General features: G+C 42.9%; 1 protein-coding gene across 2 annotated transcripts in view; it reads left to right on the top strand.

The window, feature by feature from the left end:
- LOC126455993 (farnesol dehydrogenase-like) overlaps positions 1 to 22,321 on the top strand; it is an 85,834-nt gene that overhangs the window by 22,259 nt on the left and 41,254 nt on the right. The window contains exons 3-4 of one of the 2 annotated variants that reach the window (XM_050091750.1): positions 4,887 to 5,016; positions 14,102 to 14,231. In XM_050091750.1, coding sequence (XP_049947707.1) covers positions 4,887 to 5,016; positions 14,102 to 14,231 — 260 coding nt within the window. The remainder of the gene's footprint in view (positions 1 to 4,886; positions 5,017 to 14,101; positions 14,232 to 22,321) is intronic. The other variant, XM_050091751.1, reaches the window with a different exon arrangement.

Below are 22,321 nucleotides of genomic sequence, written 5' to 3'. Positions count from 1 at the left end.
CAGTACATAATTTATTTGCCAGCTTGGCGCTCAAGAGTAACACACTGTCTAACTTGGCGCTCAGCGTGAGGCCAGAAAATTGTAAGCACTGAAATTTGTATTTTGTTCTATTTATTTATTTAACCTGATCAAATTAAGGCCATCAGGTCCTCTCTTACATCTGACCAGGCTTTCACATATAGAGTATCTTTTTTACATCTTAGTTACTAAACAAATAACAATCATTTTAATATAACAAATAGTAATTAAATGATGTGAGTGTCAATGAGAGTAAAGAATACTAACTATGAACTAAGAAAGTTAATACTGGCAATAATTCTCCTACTGCTGCTCCCAATTACTATAGCAATAATAACAATAATAGCAAGAACAATAAGAGGTAATAAAGTTAATACTGACAATACTTCTAGTACTGCTCCTTCTACTAACAACAACAACAATAATAACAATAATAATAGTAATGACAATAATAGTAACAATAATAATAGATGCAGAGGTGACATATCAAGCTAAAACTAAACAAAGGTCGCTACACTACGCATACATTGATTACCAAAAAGCTTTTGATAGTGTACCCCACTCATGGTTACTACAAATATTGGAAATATACAAAGTAGATCCTAAATTGATTCAGTTCCTAAACATAGTAATGAAAAATTGGAAAACCACACTTAATATCCAAACAAATTCAAATAATATCACATCACAGCCAATACAGATTAAGCGTGGAATATACCAAGGAGACTCATTAAGTCCTTTCTGGTTCTGCCTTGCTCTGAACCCACTATCCAACATGCTAAATAATACAAATTATGGATACAATATTACTGGAACATACCCACACAAAATCACACATTTGCTATACATGGATGATCTAAAACTACTGGCAGCAACAAATCAATAACTCAAGCAATTACTAAAGATAACAGAAGGATTCAGCAATGATATAAGTATGGCTTTTGGAACAGACAAATGTAAGAAAAATAGCATAGTCAAGGGAAAACACACTAAACAAGAAGATTACATATTGGATAACCACAGCGACTGCATAGAAGCGATGGAAAAAACGGATGCCTATAAATATCTAGGATACAGACAAAAAATAGGAATAGATAATACAAATATTAAAGAAGAACTAAAAGAAAAATATAGACAAAGACTAACAAAAATACTGAAAACAGAATTGACAGCAAGAAACAAGACAAAAGCTATAAATACTTATGCCATACCAATAGTGACCTACTCATTTGGAGTAGTGAAATGGAGTAACACAGACCTAGAAGCACTCAATACACTTACACGATCACAATGCCACAAATATAGAATATGTCACATACATTCAGCAACAGAAAGATTCACATTAAGCAGAAAGGAAGGAGGAAGGGGATTTATCGACATAAAAAACCTACATTATGGACAGGTAGACAATTTAAGAAAATTCTTTCTAGAACGAGCAGAAACTAGCAAAATACACAAGGCAATCACTCATATAAATACATCGGCTACACCACTGCAATTTCATAACCACTTCTACAACCCTTTAGATCACATAACATCAACAGATACGAAGAAAGTAAATTGGAAAAAGAAAACACTTCATGGCCAGCACCCGTATTATCTAACACAGCCACACATCTATCAAGACGCATCCAACACATGGCTAAGAAAAGGCAATATATACAGTGAGACAGAAGGATTCATGATTGCAATACAGGATCAAACAATAAACACCAGGTATTACAGCAAGCATATTATTAAAGGTCCCAATACCACAACGGATAAATGCAGACTGTGTAAACAACAAATAGAAACAGTAGATCACATCACAAGCGGATGTACAATACTAGCAAATACAGAATACCCCAGAAGACATGACAATGTCGCAAAAATAATACATCAACAGCTTGCCTTACAACATAAACTTTTAAAACAACACGTTCCTACATACAAGTATACACCACAAAATGTACTGGAGAATGATGAATACAAATTATACTGGAACAGAACCATTATAACAGATAAAACAACGCCACATAACAAACCTGACATCATACTCATCAATAAAAAGTAGAAATTAACACAACTAATCGAAATATCCATACCCAATACAACAAATATACAAAAGAAAACAGGAGAAAGAATTGAAAAATACATCCAACTGGCTGAGGAAGTCAAAGACATGTGGCATCAGGATAAATTTGACATCATACCAATTATACTATCAACTACAGGAGTCATACCACACAATATCCACCAGTACATCAATGCAATACAGCTACATCCAAACATATATATACAACTACAGAAATTCGTAATTATTGATACATGTTCAATTACCCGAAAGTTCCTAAATGCAATATAACACATACCGTACAGTTAAAAGGAAGTGACGCTTGATCAAGGTCCGCGTCACTCCATTTTTAACCGGACTTAATGTCTGAGAAAGTGAAGGGAACAATAATAATAATGACGGTGACAGATATAAAAGACTTTATAAGCGTAAAAATACATATTTTCTGATGTAGCGAGTTCAGGGGAAGGAAAATTTAAGGACACTGCACCAACAAAGAACATTGGCAAATGAGGAAAATGTGTTTGGAAAAAATGATGTAAAGGAATAACTCGTGCATACAGGAACAATAGTATTAATTATTGTTGCATTGTTAGTTATATCATTAGCTATCTTTTAAAGCTGAAGACGTTATTCAGTTCTCTAATATAGTGCGGGAGGTTATTCCAGAGTCGGGTTCCTGCTACTGAGGACTTCGAGAAAGTGGTTTAGCAATGAAGTGGGACAGAAAGGATTCTGCTCTGACGGGAACGGGTGATTCTACCATGTTGTTCAGACAAGAGCGTTAATCCTGTGGTCTGCATGTCCACTGCGGTGAACAGCTTTTAATAGTCTCTTCTTTGGTGTCTTAAACCAGTCCTGAAGCTGCAAATGCACACAGTCCACTCCAAATGACAGCCCCTACTGGTGCTGTACCCTGCATGCATTTGCAGCCTCAGGACTGGTCGAAGACACCAAAGAAGCGAAACAGCTGTCCACTGCAGTGGACCATGTGCACCACAGGGTTATGGTCGAGAAGAGGGTCGGTGTACATAGATAAGACAACAGAAGTGGCAGAGTGTGTGGGAATCTCTGCGCTTGTCTTCACGCGAGACAGGATAGTTGTGCATATCATAGTGAGATATGATCAAAGAGTCGAACATCACAGATATGGCAAACACAACATTTACGAGGTGCGACAATAAAGTAATGAGACTGATGTCAAGTTTAGTGTTGTCTCCTTCAAAGTAGTTCCCTTCTGATTGCACACACTTTTTCCAGCGCTTCTGCCATTGATGGTAACATTTCTGGAACTCATCTTCTGTAATATCCTCCAAGACTCTCGGCACAGCTTTTTGGACATCTTGTGTTGCTTGAAAATGGTGTCCCTTGACCACCATTTTGACTCTTGGAGCGATATCTAGTGAATAATGTGGCTGTTGTAGCGAAGAAATTTGTTTTGGGGTTAAAAATTGCTGTACTGACAGAGCAGTATGGGATGACACGTTATCGTGATGCAGAATCCAATCATCAGCAATAATGGCATGGACACGAAGAACTCTTTTACTAAGTCTTTCTAAAATTTGTTTGTAGTAATAAATGGCTCTGAGCACTATGGGACTCAACTGCTGAGGTCATTAGTCCCCTAGAACTTAGAACTAGTTAAACCTAACTAACCTAAGGACATCACAAACATCCATGCCCGAGGCAGGATTCGAACCTGCGACCGTAGCGGCCTTGCGGTTACAGACTGCAGAGCCTTTAACCGCACGGCCACTTCGGCCGGCTTTGTAGTAATATTGGTTAACTGTTTGTCCAGGAGGCATCCACTCTTTATGAACAATTCCCTTGGAATCAAAGAAGCACACAAACATGCCTTTCACTTTTGACTTTGACATGCGAGCTTGTTTTGGTCTGGGTGATCCCTTTGAGCACCATTGCGAACTGTGGCGTTTTGTCTCTGGATCGTACTGAAAAAACCAACTTTCATCACCAGTGATAACACGGCTCAACAATTCTGGGTTGATTTCGTTTGCTCTAACAGATCGGCTACCACATTTTTCCATGTTTCTCGCTGTTGTGGTGTGAGATTTTTGGGGACTATTTATGCACAAATCTTTCTCATACCAAGATCTTCAGTTATTACTAAACGAACCGTTTCTCGATTGATGTTCAGTTCTTCTGCAATCATTTTCACGAATAATCTTCGATCAGATCGTACGAGTTCACTCACCCTGGCCAAGTCGACTTCTGTACGTGAGGTTGATGGTCGTCCACTGTGGCCTTCGTCTTCAACAGTCGTTCTGCCTTCACTAAACATTTTATGCCAACGAAAAACTTGAGCTCTTGACATAACCTCCTCTCCAAAAGCCTTCTGAAGCTTACCGTAAGTTGTCGTCGCGTTTTCACCCAATTTAGCGCAAAAAGAAATGGCATACCGTTGCGCAATATTATGCGGTTCCATTTCCGTGACGAGACACAAACAAGTGTTAACTTATTACAGCACAACTCACGCCTGAGCAGTTGCATCGATGTGCCGCTTGGACTAGAAGCAGCTTACAGACCAAGGTCAAAGATATTGTGCCTACACAAGCCTGCAGGGTTGCCACATGTTGCAAAGAAAATCAGTCTCATTACTTTTTTGTCGCACCTCGTATAACCGGTTCCGGGCCCAGAGATTCCCTGAGAAATTTCTTGCGGGATAACATCGCTGTAATCAGTAACTGAAACTGTCGAGGACCTTTCCCATTACTCTCAAAGCACCTTGTAGTATCCACTGTAGCGTACCTTTATACAACGGTGCACTGCGGCCTACGTTTGGTTCCTATGTTTCCAGAGGCCACAGAGGAGGACATGCGGCGCGTGGTGGGGGTGAACCTGCTGGGTCTGTCGCTGTGCACGCGTGAGGCGGTCAGGCTGATGCTCGACCAGGGCGTACACGACGGCCACATCGTCCACATCGGCAGGTTGGCCATCCTCACACAGATGCAAGCGGAAAATACGTCACCCTCACAGTGAAAAACTAGTTTCATATGAAGATGGTATCTGTTCTTTCGGACATGTCCGAAAGAACAGATACCATCTTCACCACATAGTTAAGGCCAACCGGCCATTGACCTTCTTCTTCTGTCCGGATGCACTCGTATTGCCCGAACTCTTACAGGACTCGGTAAGATTGTCTGCCGCGAGTAATGAGTGTAATGGGCAGGGGCACTACAAATGTAGTGTGTGGACGTTAAGTTGGGAATATGGGTCTCATGGGGAGCGTGCAAGGGATAAATCCCTGCAGTCGCACTATTCTCTGTGCCCTCGGTGGCTCAGATGGATAGATCGGCTGCCATGTAACCAGGAGATCCCGGGTTCGAGTTCCGGTTGGGGCACACATTTTCAACTGTCCCCGTTGATGTATATCAACGCCTGTCGACAGTGTAGGCTCTTGATTTAATTATAATTTCAAACTAGTTTCAAGTCGAAGAGTTTACCTGCATTCCGCCGTAGTCCCCTAACAAGCTGGTCCAGTTCCTACGTTTTTCTACCAGTGCCACAGGAATCTACATACTTTGGGTGGTGTGTGAAATCAATAGCTGACATCACACGACTCGCTGTCTATTCGCACCCGGTAATAAGTGTAATCAACAGGGGACCTTAAGTCCATTCGAGATTTCCTGAAGACTTCTTACACTGTTCCTCTAGGGAAAGAGTGTGAGTGCGGAATATCGTCTCAACTGGATTCGTGACTTGCTGTCAGAAAGGTCACAATTCGTAGCAACTGACGGGACCTAACTGGTGAAGTTATCTCTGGCATCCCTCTTGGAACTGTAAACCCTTTCCCATTCCTGGTGTATATAAATGGTTTGGGAGGCAATCTGCACATCCCTCCCACATTGTTAGCAGACGATGCCACTGCTAACCGTCTAGTGACATCAACAGAGAATCAGAACGAATTACAATACAGTGCAGACAAAATGTATGACTTGTGAGAAAAAGTGGCAACTGAACCTAAAAAATAAGAAGTGCGAGGTTCTCTACATGAGTACTACGAAAATGCCCTTGAATTTCTGTTACATGATAAATGAAAGACGTCGGCCTCGGTGACCGAGCGGTTCTAGGCGCTTCAGTCTGGAACCGCTCTGCTGCTACAGTCGCAGATTCGAATCCTGCCTCGGGCATGGATGTGTATGATGTCCTTAGGTTAGTTAGGCTTAAGTAGTTCTAAGTTCTAAGGCACTGATGACCTCAGGTGTTAAGTCCCATATTGCTCAGAGCCATTTGAACTATTTTTTTGAAATGAAAGACAGTAAAAAGTAGTCGATTCAACTAAATGGTTCAAATGGCTCTGAGCACTATGGGACTTAACATCTGTGGTTATCAGTCTCCTAGAACTTAGAACTACTTAAACCTAACTAACCTAAGGACATCACACACATCCATGCCCGAGGCAGGATTCGAACCTGCGACCGTAGCAGTCGCGCGGTTCCGGACTGCGCGCCTAGAACCGCTAGACCACCGCGGCCGGCGATTCAACTAAATATCTATCGATTGCAATCAGAAGCACCTTAAACTGAAAACTGACAATTTTGTAGGAAAGATGAATCTAAGGCTGCTTGTTATCGACAGGACACTTGGTTGGTTCATTTGGGGGCAGGGCTGGCCATCGGTCCCATCGGATTAGGGAAAGATGGGAAAGGAAGTCGGCCGTGCCCTTTCAAAGGAACCATCCTGGCATTTGCCTTAAACGATTTAGGGAATTGAACCGTCGTCCCCCCGAATGCGGTTTGTGTCCTAACCATCGCGCCACCTCGTTCGGTAGCAGAACACTTGAAAGGAGCAATAAGCCCACTAAAGAAACTGCTATCACTATACACTGGTATGCTCCTGCCTAGGATTCTGTTTTTACCATACAGGACTGACAGATGACATAAAAAAGTTCTGGTAAGAACGGCTTATTCTATGATAAAATCTTCTCGGGCTGACAGCCGAGTCAATGCGTTGGTCTCCAGCAACGTTTCAGCAAGTTTCTTACATGCAATCTTCAGGCGCCTGAAGATGGCAAGTAAGAAAGTTGCTGAAACGTTGCTGGCGAACAACATATTGACTCGGCTGTCAACCCGGGAAGATTTTACTATCGAGATTCGCCGAGAAAGGCTGCATTCTCTTATAACGGCTTATTCTGTGTTTACAAGAAGCAAGAAGTTGTGGACAGCGTTGCAATGGTATTAATTAAAAGAAAGACTTTTCCGTTATGACGAAATATCCCCCCCCCCCCCATTCCGCCACTTCCATAAGGAGCATCGCAATAGTGTAAGAGAAGTTGAAGCCGGCACAGAGAGATTTACGTTTTATTTTTAGCTAGCAGTATTCAAGTGTGGAACAGCAGAACTGTACTAAAATGGTTCAAATGGCTCTGAGGACTATGGGACTTAACATCTATGGTCATCAGTCCCCTAGAACTTAGAACTACTTAAACCTAACTAACCTATGGACATCACACACATCCATGTCCGAGGCAGATTCGAACCTGCGACCGTAGCAGTCGCGCGGCTCCGGACTGAGCGCCTAGAACCGCTAGACCACCGCGGCCGGCAGCAGAACTGTACTCGTCGTTTGAAAGTGACGTCTTGCATCCTCTGTCAAATGAGCAGCTGTGGATTTCAGACTCACAGGATTTTTCACATAGAAGTTTTTTCGCAAGCGGCTGTGTGTGAAAGTCAGAGGGTGCAAAAGCTGGCGAATAGGACGTAGAATTTAACAACTGGTAACTCAAACCCCTCAGATTTCCTACTGCCAAATCAGTTTTACGTGCAGATGCTGAGTCCCATACAAGGATTAAAACAGCGAGCCAGGTGGCAGTGGGTAGTCAGCTGCCAGCCGTTCCTAGTGTCCCCTCGTGCGCCATGTCCTCCTTCTGCGGTGGCGCTTCTTCTGTTCTGCTCAGGCCGAGTTTCAAAACTGTTTGTCCATAAGACATACGTAATATTTGTCACTTACTGCTTCACCCTTAAAAGGTAATTACTATGAGTAACCCTTTTGCGTCACAGAAATCAATGGCTACAACCTCGCTAACAGGTCAAGCGAAATTACGTACAGCGCCACCGTCTTACACCTTCAGTTTTCATACCTCTTCCGTTTGTGGCACGTCTCAACCATAGTAACGAACAAGCTCGTAATATCACTTGGGTTCCTGTTGACACATTTCAAACATTAAGAGTCGTTCTAGGACAGCACACACTGCGCTGCAGAGTGACAGAATGAACGATTCACTATGGGCGCACACACCAGGGCTGTGTCCACGCGATCCCCTTTCTTCCAGCAGTGCGAGTGCAGTGGGCGCTGCGGATAACCGAGCGCGTTACCGCGCTACCTCTGAGATGCGACGAAGCGAGCCTGACGCCGATTGACGACGAGGGCTGGTGAGCCGTCAAGCCTGGACGTTGCTTCCAAGCGGTTTCCAACATCCCACGCGGTGAACACCGCTCCGTCTCCGATACCCGCTACGCAGACATTTAGAAAACATTCTCACACTTTGAAATGATATTTACTTTAGACGCAGACACATGGCGTGCACGAACTCCAACCCGAGGGGATGCAGTGGCGTCAAGAAAGCAATCGGCCACCAACTACCAACAACATTATTTTGCAAAACTCCGGGTGTCTGAGAATGTGAGATATCTGAAATTAATCATGAATCAGGGACACGCTAGAGATTGAGTACTGAATTTAGTGTGCGTAACGGAATTATCAACTCTTGAATTTATCGGCCCGAGCACTGAATCTGAAGGTGGGGAATTGAAAAATACTTATCATTTAAAGGACATCGTTGTGATAGTGCACTCAAGATTTCAACAAACACTATGATTTGTTGAAAAAGAAACATGGATAATAATGCAACAAAATACGATTATGTAGACAACAACTCTAGAAAGGTATACCTTACTGTGATTACTGCAAACGATAGCTCTGAGTTGGTAAAGTTACTGAAAGAGATAGAGTTGCGTAAAATCTCGGATTTAATTCTTTGGTGGTGAGTTCAAAAAAATGGTGCAAATGGCTCTGAGCACTATGGGACTTAACATCTGAGGTCATCAGTCCCCTAGAACTTAGAACTACTTAAACCTAATGACATCACACACATCCATGCCCGAGGCAGGATTCGAACCTCCGACCGTAGCGGTCGCGCGGTTCCACACTGAAGCGCCTAGAACCGCTCGGGGTGGTGAGTTCCTATGGGACGAAACTGCTGAAGTCATCGGTCCCTAGGCTTACACGCTACTTAATCTAACTTACGCTAAGGACAACACACACAGCCGGCCGAAGTGGCCGTGCGGTTAAAGGCGCTGCAGTCTGGAACCGCAAGACCGCTACGGTCGCAGGTTCGAATCCTGCCTCGGGCGTAGATGTTTGTGATGTCCTTAAGTTAGTTAGGTTTAAGTAGTTCTAAGTTCTAGGGGACTAATGACCTCAGCAGTTGAGTCTCATAGTGCTCAGAGCCATTTGAACCATTTGAACCACAACACACACACTCCCACGCCCGAGGGAGGACTCGAACCTCCGACGGGGGGAAACGCATGAACCCTAGCAAGGCGCCTCAGATCGCGCGGAAACCAGCGCGGCATCTAATTCTGCGAAATAGGTGCAGCAACTGTTCGTGACGATCACAATGTTCTTATGAAACTAACGCCCAAGAATGCTAAAGATCTGAGGAAACACTGACGAATACTGAGCCAGTGATGGTAATCTTGCAGTTGTACTACAATATTCTCACCTGCCCTAATATGCCGGAGCTGTAAGCGACGCTTACCATAATCTTCAAGGTACTGTGAGCAGGGCGAAGATAGAGCAACTCCGCGAATTGAGGCTGTAGCCGCAATGTACCTTCCGTCACCTGCCCGTGTCTTGTGCCCTGGAACTGCTCCGCCGGGCGTTGTGGCCGAGCGGTTCTAGGCGCTTCAGTCTGGAACCGCGCGACCGCTACGGTCGCAGGTTCGAATCTGCCTCGGACATGGATGTGTGTGATGTCATAAGGTTAGTTAGGTTTAAGTAGTTCTAAGTCTAGGGGACTGATGACCTCAGATGTTAACTCCCATAGTGCTCAGAGCCATTTGAACAATTATTGAAAAACTGTCAGGATGATGTGGTAAAATGTTGGGCTCAAGAGAATGAGAAGACATTACTATCACGTACTATAGATCTTGGAACACGGTTATTTTCTAAAATCGTTACAATGTGATCATGTACTGTAATGTGACAGGGTGTTGTTGTTCCCTTTCATTGTTAACCATTACTCTGATGTCTCTAAGTAGTCTTTAATGTTGTAGTACGCATTACTCATGAAGAATGTTTTTCCTGACTTTGTAACAGATGTATCTTATTAATCTTTTCCATATCCTTCGTAAATTTATAATATACTTTCATTCCCTGATAGAAAATGCCGTTTTGAGTTTTTTGGTTGTTTTTCCTTAGTAAATGTAAGTCCAAACTATATTTTGCTCCATAAAATCATCATTAATGTTTTCTACATCTACATCTGCATGGTTGCTCTGCAATTCACACTTAAGAGCCTGGCAGAGGGTTCATCGAACTATTTTCATACTACTTCTCTACCATCTACATCTTCATCGACATGGTTACGCTGCAATTCACGCTTAAGTGCCTGGCAGAGGGTTCATAGAACCATTTTCATACTACTTCCATTCCACTCTCGAATGGCATGTGGGGAAAAAGGTAACCACCTAAATCTTTCCGTTCGAGCTCTGATTTCTCTTATTTTATGAACAATGTACTTGCTAGAAGTGTGTCTTACGAATTGTTGCCAGACCCAGGGTGTTAAAACGCTCATATTATTCAATTTCTTCCGCTTCCTCTCTATCAACGCATGAACACTGTCAGCTTTCATGTGGATACAGCCTTTTAGTAGAAACTTCTGAGTTACGGTGTTAATTTGTGGATACTTATGCAGTAACCAGAAAAAAACACATTATAATATTTACATTCCTATTTTGTCGAAAATACGGAAGCGTCCGATTCCGACCGTCTGCTTTGACCCATGAAGTCACAAATATGGCAGAAACGACCATAAACCACAATTCCAACATGCGCATATAAAGTCGGTACGTACACATTATGAGGACGAAAATACATCGAAAAACAAACACACATACTTTCCACAAAAAGCCTAATGACACTAACGAGACAAAAGCGGGAAATGGGGTGTTTTTGGGTGGGGGGCAAACTAAATATAAACAAATTTAGACACACACCCCCATACAAAACCACACAAAACGACGAAAAAAACCCGCATCACAAAACTCCCCAAATACCACTAAACACAATATCATCTGGAATCGGACACTTCCCTCCACCTCCTTCCATTCCATTCTCGAATGGCGCGTGGGAAAAAGGAACACGTAAATCTTTCCGCTCGAGCTCCGATTTCTCTTATTTTATTATGACGATCATCTTCCTACGTAGGTGGGTGTCAACAAAATAGTTTCGCATTCGTAAGAGAAAGTTGGTGATTGAAATTTCGTAAATAGATCTCGCCGCAAAGAAAACCGCCTTTGTTTCAGTGACTGCCACCCCAACTCGCGTATCATATCAGTGACACTCTCACCCATATTGCACGATAACACGGAACGAGCTACCCTTCTTTGCACTTTCTCGATGTCCTCCGTCAATCCTACTGGTAAGGATCCCATACCGCGCAGCAGTATTCCAGCAGAGGACGGACAAGTGTAATGTAGGCTGTCTCTTTAGTGGGTTTGTCGCATCTTCTAAGTGTTCTGCCAACAAAGCGCAGTCTTTGTTTCGCCTTCCCCACAATATTATCTATGTGGTCTTTCCAATTCAAGTTGCTCGTAATTGTAATTCCTAAGTATTTAGTCGTATTGACTGCCCTTAGATTTGTGCGATTTATCGTATACCCAAAATTTATCGGATTTCTTTTAATACCCATGTGGATGACCTCGCACTATTCTTTGTTTAGTGCCAATTACCACTTTTCGCACCATACAGAAATTCTCTCTAGATCATTTTGTATTTGGAACTGATCGTCTGCTATGCACCACAAAATAGTACATGTACTCACTTAGTCCATCACAAAGTTTTTTAAAATATTTCTTTGCAGTTGGCAAACCACTACTTATTATTCTTATGGCCCTTTTCTGCAGTTTAAAAGCTGTGTCTTTGATTTCTATCTTCGATGCACAGAAAAGACTCCCATAGCCATTCCATATTAACTGGTAATCAGTATTCGCCCTTTGCTTAATGCTGCAGTGCTGTTTTACCTCTTTATGCTAAGTTACATATTCTTTGAAACTTCCTGGCAGATTAAAACTGTATGCCAGACCGAGATTCCAACTCTGGACCTTTGCCGTTCGCGGGAAAGTGCCCTACCTGCCGAGCTACCCAAGCACGACTCAAAACGTGTCCTCACAGCTTTACGTCCAAGGTAGGAGACGAGATGCTGGTGGAAGCAAAGCTGCGAGAACGGGTTTTGAGTCGTGCTTGACCAGCTTAGTCGATAGGGCGCTCGCCTGCCAAAGGCAAATGTGCCGAGTTCGAGTCTCGGTCCGGCACACAGTTTCAAACTGTCAGGATGTTTCATATCAGCGCACACTCTGCTGCAAAGTGAAAATTTCATTCTGCATATTCTTTGTTTTCATTATGTGAGTATAACGTTGTTGTCGTCAACAAAGTGAACACACGTATCCCAGCTCTCGATATATGGGGTCATTCCGTGATGATGCTACAAACTTCCAAGGGTGATGGAAAAGGATAAATGTATCAATTTAAGATAAGAGACCCTCGTCCGGAAACGATGGAGACGAAAGCTAAAAACGATAATGGTTCTGATACCTGCGACAGTGGAACACATGTGCCGGTACTGTTGCTGGTAAGATTATGGGGCAGGCAACTTTCAGGAAGGTAGTACGAACCAAAACAAGGAAAAATGTTCAGTAAACATAGGCTCTCGGAATGACTATCTTCCGAGATACGAGCACTTGTTCATCTTCAAAAATGGTTCAAATGGCTCTGAGCACTATGGGTCTTAACATCTATGGTCATCAGTCCCCTAGAACTTAGAACTACTTAAACCTAACTAACCTAAGGACATCACACAACACCCAGTCATCACGAGGCAGAGAAAATTCCTGACCCCGCCGGGAATCGAACCCGGGAACCCGGACGTGGGAAGCGAGAACGCTACCGCACGACCACGGGCTGCGGACTGTTCATCTTCGATTCTCTGAAAAACATCTCTTCTACAGCAAGCTATTTGGTTTTCACGTTTTTCTAGGACGTAGTACGGACGAAAACAAGAAAAGAAGTCTGCTTAAAATTGGCTCAACAACACATGCCTTAAGAGATAAAGGCATTTGTTCAGTAGAAGAGGAATTTCCATAGGGACGAAGATGAACAACTGCTCATATGCCTCAAGGTATGCGTTTCAGAGCTCGTGTTTACTAGACTTTTTTCCGGTTTTGGTACACACTACCTCCGCCCAAACTATGGAAAGCAAACAGCTTGCAATAGAAGAGTCACAGTGTCAGAAGTATCAGAACGATTTTCACCTTTAACTTTTGATTCAGTCGTTTTTGGACCTGAGTCCGATAACTGAAATTGATAGAATTCCGCCTCCTCTACACCCCTAGTAGTTTGTGACATCATCACGGAATCACCCTGTGTTGTCCTTCAGCATGACTCGACCCTTTTGATACGACTTTGAAGTTCACGTCCCAACAAACACTGCTCTTTAAACTGTAACTCCTAAGGCGCTTCCAGAGAGTCCACTGCACCGATATGAGCAGTAGATATCGATATGGCTGTGCGTTTACATACTGTGGACGCCGTTGTAGGCCGAATATTTTGTTATTACCTAGTACAGTAACTCATCTGTCAATCTGTTCAGGAAATAAACTCTAATTTCGGACACTAATATAATTCCGTCAGTGAGTACAGTAACTCATCTGTCAATCTGTTCAGGAAATAAACTCTAATTTCGGACACTAATGTAATTCCGTCAGTGACTCTGTGCGTATTTACGGTCCGCAGCGCGCTGGCCCAGAGGCTACCCGAGACGTCTGAGGGGGCGCTGTCAGTGGCTACCAAGCACGGCGTCCGCTGCCTGGCCGAGGGGCTGCGGAAGGATCTGGCAGGGCGCGGCGCGCGCACCAGGGTCACAGTGAGTAAAATGCCGTCCGTCAGTCGGCTACTAGTGGGCTATAAGCGTTATGATGTGGAACGAGTCAACGAAACAAACACGGAAAGCTAATACAGAACTAAAATAAAGATTAATTTTTTTACCTGTTGTTAGGGGTATAGGTGGAGATACTTCTATTCTTGAATGAGGACAGTGTACTGAAAAATCTTATGTCAGTATTTATTTCATTTGCAGACTAATAAATATACACTACTGGCCATTAAAATTGCTACACCACGAAGATGACTTGCTACAGACGCAAAATTTAACCGACAGGAAGAAGATGCTGTGATATGCAAATCATTAGCTTTTCAGAGCATTCACACACGGTTGACGCCGGTGGCGGCACCTACAACGTGCTGACATGAGGAAATTTTCCAACACAAACAGCAGTTGACCGGCGTCCTGGTGAATCGTTGTTGTGATGCCTCGTGTAAGGAGGAGAAATGCGTACCATCACGTTTTCGACTTTGATAGAGGTCGGATTGTAGCCTATCGCGATTGAGGTTTATCGTATCGCGACATTGCTAATCGCGTTAGTCGAGATCCAATGACTGTTAGCAGAATATGGAATCGGTGGCTTCAGGAGGGTAATACGGAACGCCGTGCTGGATCTCAACGGCCTCGTATCGCTAGCAGTCGAGATTACAGGCATCTTATCCGCATGGATGTAACGGATCGTGCAGCCACGTCTCGATCCCCGAGTCAACAGATGGGGACGTTTGCAAGAGAACAACCACCTGCACGAACAGTTCGACGACGTTTGCAGCAGCATGGAATATCAGCTCGGAGACCATAGCTTCAGTTACCCTTGACGCTGCATCACAGACAGGAGCACCTGCGACGGTGTACTCAACGACGAACCTGGGTGCACGAATGGCTAAACGTCATTTTTTCGGATGAATCCAGGTTCTGTTTACAGGATCGTGATGGTCGCATCCGTGTTTGGTAACATCGCGGTGAATGCACAATGGGAGCGTGTATTCGTCATCGCCATACTGGCATATCACCCGGAGTGGTGGTATAGTGTTCCGTTAGTTACACGTCTCGGTCACCTCTTGTTCGCATTGACGGCACTTTGAACAGTGGGCGTTACATTTCAGATGTATTACGACCCGTGGCTCTACCCTTCATTCGATCCCTGCGAAATCCTACATTTCAGCAGGATAATGCACGACCGAATGTTGCAGGTTCTGTACAGGCCTTTCTGGATACAGAAAATGTTCGACTGCTGCCCTGGCCAGCACATTCTCCAGATCTCTCACCAATTGAAAAAGTCTGGTCAAAGGTGACCGAGCAACTGGCTCGTCACAATACGCCAGTCACTACTCTTGATGAAATATGGTATCGTGTTGAAGCTGCATGGGCAGCTGTACCTGTACACGCCATCCAAGCTCTGTTTGACTCGATGGCCAGGCGTATCAAGGCCGTTATTACGGCCAGAGGTGGTTGTTCTGGGTACTGATTTCTCAGGATCTATGCACCCAAATTGCGTTAAAATGTAATCACATGTCAGTTCTAATATAATATATTTGTTCAATGAATACCCGTTTATCATCTGCATTTCTTCTTGGTGTAGTAATTTTAATGGCCAGTAGTGTAGGTATTAAGAGCACTATGTTTTTAGATTACTTACAAGGGAACCTCCCCATCGCACCCCCCTCAGATTTAGTTATAAGTTGGCACAGTGGATAGGCCTTGAAAAACTGAACACAGATCAATTGAGAAAACAGGAAGAAGTTATGTGGAACTGTGAAAAAATAAGCAAAATGTACAAACTGAGTAGTTCATTGGAAGATATGCAACATCAAGGACACAGGGACCGCAGGAGCGCCGTGGTCTCGTGGTAACGTGAGTAGCTGCGGAACGAAAGGTCCTTGGTTCAAATCTTCCATCGAGTGAGAAGTTTAATTTTTTATTTTCAGTTTATGTGACAAACTCTTATGTTTTCATCACTTTTTTGGGAGTGATTATCACATCCACAAGAAAACCTAAATCGGGCAAGGTAGAAGAATCTTTTTACCCATTCACCAAGTATACAAGTTAGGTGGGTCGACAACATATTCCTTTCATGTGACGCACATGCCGTCACCAGTGTCGTATAGAATGTATCAGATGTGTTTTCCTGTGGAGGAATCGGTTGCCCTATGACCTTGCGATCAAATGTTTTCGGTTCCCATTGGAGAGGCACGTCCTTTCGTCTACTAATCGCACGGTTTTGCGATGCGGTCGCAAAACACAGACACGAAACTTATTACAGTGAACAGAGACATCAATGAACGATCGGACAGATAATAACTATGTAAAAATAAAGAAAGTAAAATTTTCACTCGAGGTAAGACTTGAAGCAAGGACCTCTCGTTCTGCAGCTGCTAACGCTACTACGGGACCACGGCGCTCCTGAGCTCACATTGTCCATGATGTTGCCTATGTCGCCCATGGACTGCTCAGTTTGTATATTTTGCTTATTTTTTCACAGTCCCACACAACTTCTTCCTGTTTTCTCAATTGATCTGTGTTCAGTTTATCAAGGCCTATCCACTGTGCCAACTTATAACTAAATCTGTGGGGGGTGCGATGGGGAGGTTCCCTTGTTAGTAACTCCATGTACGTGTGGCACAGTCGAGCCATTATGTGTATTTTCCCATTGGCCGTTGGTCATGTGTTGAAGTGTGGATACATGGACGCATAACGGACAGTCTATACTGACAGGCGTAGCACACTATGCGGTGCAGTTATGACAATGCAGAAAACAGCAGGTAGCAAATTATGTGATGTGTCTGTGGAAGGATATTAGATGCAGAAGAAGAACAACTGACACACTGAAGTGGATACGTATTCTACATCTTCATTAAACTCCGCAAACCACTAATACTGTGTGATGGAGGGTACTTTTTGTACCACTAACTGAATCCTCCAACCTTGGAAGAATGATTTTCGGTAGGCCTCTGTATCTTTTCTAATTTCTCGAATTCTCTCCTCGTGGTCATTACGAGAGACGTATGTAGTCGGAAGTAATATGTTGTCTGACCCTACGCGGAAAGTGCTGTCTCGAAATTTCAGTAGTAAATCTCTCCCTCATGCCCGACGCTTCTCTTTTAACGCCTACTACTGGAGTTTCTTGAGCATCTCCGCAACGCTCTCGCACCGACTGAACGATCCCGTGACGAAACGCACCGCTCCTCATTGGATCTTCTCTATGTCTTCTATCAGTCCTACCTGACAGGGATCCCAGATAGACGAACAAGAATCCGTCGAACAAGCGCCTTATAAGGCGCTCCTTTCGTGGATGAGTTACATTTTCTTAAAATTCTTCCTATGAATCTCAGTCTGACACCTGCTTTTCCAAATACTTGTTTTCTGCGATCATTCCACTTAGAGGTCGCTCTGGATAGTAACTCCTAGATGTTTTAAGGCAGATACTGTTTGTTTACAGTGGTTTGTCATCACTAGTGTTGCTGTACTGCAGTGGATTTCTTTTCCTATGAGCGCGCAGTATATGACAGCTATTTACGTTCCGGGTCAACTCCCAGAGGCTGCACCATTCATCAATTCTCTCGAAGTCATTTTACAAATCCTTACCATCTTCTAGCGTTGCTACTAGTACTTTGTTATAGATAACCGCATCATCTGCGGACAGTTTTAAAGAAGATCCGACGCTTTATACTATATCATTTATATGTAGGCTACTGTAAACAGTAACGGTCCTATGACACTTCCTTGGGATACTCCAGAAATTACTTTTACATCTGTGGATTTTGTTCTGTTAACAGCGACGTGTTGAATTGTATCTCCTCTGATACTCGGTAAGGTCCTTTTTTTTTGCACTAAATGGGACGGTGTCAAATGCCTTCCTGAAGTCAAGGAACATGGTATCAACCTGAGCCTCATTGTCTACGGCGCTGTAGATCTCGCCGGCCGGAGTGACCGAGCGGTTATAGGCGCTACAGTCTGGAACCGCGCGACCGCTACGGTCGAATCCTGCCTCGGGCATGGATGTGTGTGATGTCCTTAGGTTTGTTAGGTTTAAGTAGTTCTAAGTTCTAAGGGACTGATGGCCTCAGAAGTTAAGTCCCATAGTACTCAGAGCCATTTTGAGCCTGTAGATCTCATGGAGGAACAGAGCGAGCTGAGTTTTCCAAGATCTCTGTTTGCAGAATCCATGCTGATTTTTATAGAGGAGATTTTCATTTTCCAAAAACGTCGTAATTCTTGAGCATAAAGATGTTCCATATAAGACACCAATGATGGCTATATTCTGTATTAAGGCACCAACGATCACTACATCTGTGTCTATACCCCTAACACCTCCTGTGCCAATTTCCAGGTCTTTTTCTTTTAAAAATGACTGATTAGTTCTACTCAGTAATTCCTCTATGCGACAGATGGATTTATTTCGGCAAAACAGTTTCAGTTCACGTTTGAAAACACTTCAGCTCTCTCTCAGGCATTTTATTTACATCGGTTTTCTGTCATAGCGTTTTGTAGCTGAATGTTTCCGTGTCAAAGTTAGTTTCATTAAAGGGTAATGCAGATGATTTTCCCTTCTGGTGTGTGAAGAACTCTGTTTATCTGAGAGTGAGATGGATTGTTGATAACGAAGTTCACAAGTGAATAAATGTACAGCGAGGCTATGGTCAATGTTCCCAGCTGCTTAAAGAGATACCTACATGATATACGTTTGGGAAATTCACACATAATTCTTTTGTTTAATGAATACTTTTTGCCTAAGCAATTAGTGAATAGTATTCCATAAGACGTCAATGAAAATACAGGTGGGCAAAATATGTTAACTTACTGACTTCCATATCCCCGAAGCTGGCAATTATTCTTGTGGCGAAAGTAGCCAAACCTATACGTTTTAGCAGATCACTTCATGGTTTTTCAGATTTCATAAATTTGCAAGCCTAAGAGCTTACAGTTTTCTATCCTTTTTGTAATTTCTTGTTGGTTTACTAAGTTAATAGGAAGTGGAATGATTTTGACTACGTAGAAATGGGTGAACTGTGCTTTCCAATGTTTAAGGATAGCTCTTCTGCCTAAACTCGTTCAGTAAGTTCATCAAAATTATCATTAATTGTTGTTAATAATTAATTAATTATAATTTCCTCGTTGATGCTTCTTTGCTTGGTTCCACAATATTGCTTGAATCCCCCTCCTCAGGAAAACTCCAACCCACCCCTCCCCCTTGCTGAGTTATTGGAATAGCCCCTCTCACTCTCATCAGTTTGACTGACTAACGTCAATCAAAGGAGAACAATAGGTTTTCCCCTGAGTGCATATCTGCCCTTGATATAAGCAACCTGTACTAACAAAATGCACTGAAACACACTTAGCCCCCCTACTGATGGTTGCGTTATGATAAAACTTTTTGCGTTGTAGTACTGCCATCTTGGCTGGAACGAGTAACTGATTTCCTTTCAACCTATTTATGCCATCACAAACCTCCGGTGTTTCTGTCTGATGTTGTACCTCTGCGAGGAGGAGCCATGTAAACATCTATGCCTTGGACATCTTTATCTCACCTACACCCTCCAGTAATTCGGCTATTTCATTAGTAGTAAGCACGTTACTGGACCTAAGAAAAAAAAATAATAAGAATGTCAAGCATAATATATTCTCACGGGGTAGTTACAGATCCACAAATATATTTCAACTGATTTCAATTAGAAAAATAAATTTTCTAAGAATAATTCGTATTTAGATCTCCAAATCACATATATAATTAACTACAGCAGAATTTGACCAAGAAATAACATAATACATATGAAATGCCTACAACTGTATGCACTCGGTCCCAAACTTTTTCCAAAAATGGACTTGTACCAACGTGCACTAATAACTATTATCTGAAATTATTCATCTACATCTACATCTACATGATTACTCTGCAATTCACACTTAAGTGCCTGGCAGAGGGTTCATCGAACCATTTTCATACTACTTCTCTACCATTCCACTCTCGAATGGCTCGTGGTAGAAAGGAACACCTAAATCTTTCCGTTCGAGTTCTGGTTTCTCTTATTTTATAATGATGATCATTTCTCTCTACGTAGGTGGGTGTCAACAAAATATATGCACATTCGGAAGAGAAAGTTGGTGATTGAAATTTCGTAAATAGATCTCGCCGCAAAGAAAACCGCCTTTGTTTCAGTGACTGCCATCCCAACTTGCGCACCATGTCACTGACACTCTCACCTCTACTGCGCGACAACACGAAACGAGCTGCCCTTCTTTGCACTTTTTCGATGTCCTCCGTCAATCCTACCTGGTAAGGATCCCATACTGCGAAGCAGTATTCCAGCAGAGGAAAGACAAGTGTAATGTAGGCTGTCTCTTTAGTGGGTTTGTCGCATCTTCTAAGTGTTCCGCCAACAAAGCGCATTCTTTGTTTCGCCTTCCCCACAATATTATCTATGTGGTATTTCCAATTTAAGTTGCTCGTAACTGTAATTCCTAGGTATTTAGTCGAATTGACAGTCCTTAGATTTGTGCGATTTATCGTGTACCAAAAATTTATCGGATTTCTCTTAGTACCCATGTGGATGACCTCGCCCTTTTCTTTGTTTAGTGCTATTTGCCACTTTTCGCACCATACAGAAATTCTCTCTAGATCTGTGACCTCTCTGAGAGGAAATCACGAATCCAGTCACACAACCGAGACGATATTCCATATGCACGCAATTTGATTAATAGTCGCTTGTGAGGAACGGTATCAAAAGCCTTCTGGAAATCTAGGAATATGTAATCGATCTGAGATCCCTCGTCGACAGCACTCATTACTTCATGGGAATAAAGAACTAGCTGTGTTGCACAAGAACGATATTTTCTGATTCCGTGTGGGTTATGTATCAATAAGTCGTTTTCTTCAAAGTGATTCATAATGTTCGAGTAGAGTATATGCTCCAAAATCCTACTGCAAATCGAAGTCAGTGATATGGGTCTGTACTTCAATGGGTTACTCCTATTTCCTTTCTTGAATATTGATGTGACTTGTGCTACTTTCCAGTCTTTAGGAACAGACCTTTCGTCAAGTGAGCGGTTGCATATGATTGCTAAGAAAGGCGCTATTGTGTCTGCATACTCTGAAAGGAACCTGATTGGTATACCATCTGGACCGGAAGACTTGCCTTTCTTAAGTAATTTGAGTTGTTCAAATGTCTCTGAGCACTATGGGACTTAACTGCTGTGGTCATCAGTCCCTTAGAACTCAGAACTACTTAAACCTAACTAACCTAAGGACATCACACACATCCATGCCCGAGACAGGATTCGAACCTGCGACCGTAGCGGTCGCGCGGTTCCAGACTGTAGCGCCTAGAACCGCTCGGCCACCCTGGCTGGCCTAATTTGAGTTGTTTCGCAACACCTAAGATATCTACTTTTATGTCACTCGTGCTAACAACTGTTCTGGTTTCGAATTCTGGAATATTTTCTTCGTCTTCTTTCGTGAAGGAATTACGGAAAACTGTATGTAGTAACTCCGCTTCAGTGGCACCATCATCGGTAACATTTCCATCGCTATCGCGCAGTGACGGTATTGACTGTTTTTTGCCACTGGTGTACTTCATCTACCCAGTCGGCGTATGGACTGTAGCTTGTGCCTATTTCCGTCGTGTCCTTGATGCAGGAAATTAGGCTGCAAACAGCTGCGGCCCCTCCTTCATTCTACTTCTGTTGCTATAGGAGCCAGAAAGCTCGGTGCTAATGGACTGGCACATGTGTTGTGCGGGTTAGCCTATGTGCAGGCGTCCTTGTCAGGTTTCAGCAGGGTCGTTTTCGAGCCGGCGGGAATACATAGGTTAATGAATATTAATATTACACAAATATTTTTATGTTTCTTATATAAAATGTACTTGTTGAAATGATGGTTTACATATTTTTGACAGTTGTATTTTCGTCACTTGTTTAAACCTTGTCTAGAAGGTCTGCCAAACGAACAAATCTTTCGTAGTACTAAAACACCTGCTTTTCCAATTAAATAAATATAGGGAAAACAGCTGGTGGTAGTGTTTAGCATTACGACAGCACTTATTCATAAATGTCATGCATACATTTTTGAAAGCTTGTTC

This window comes from Schistocerca serialis, chromosome 2, assembly GCF_023864345.2.
Source record: "Schistocerca serialis cubense isolate TAMUIC-IGC-003099 chromosome 2, iqSchSeri2.2, whole genome shotgun sequence".
Lineage (NCBI taxonomy): Eukaryota > Metazoa > Arthropoda > Insecta > Orthoptera > Acrididae > Schistocerca > Schistocerca serialis.
This window is presented reverse-complemented; position numbering and strand designations above follow the sequence as displayed.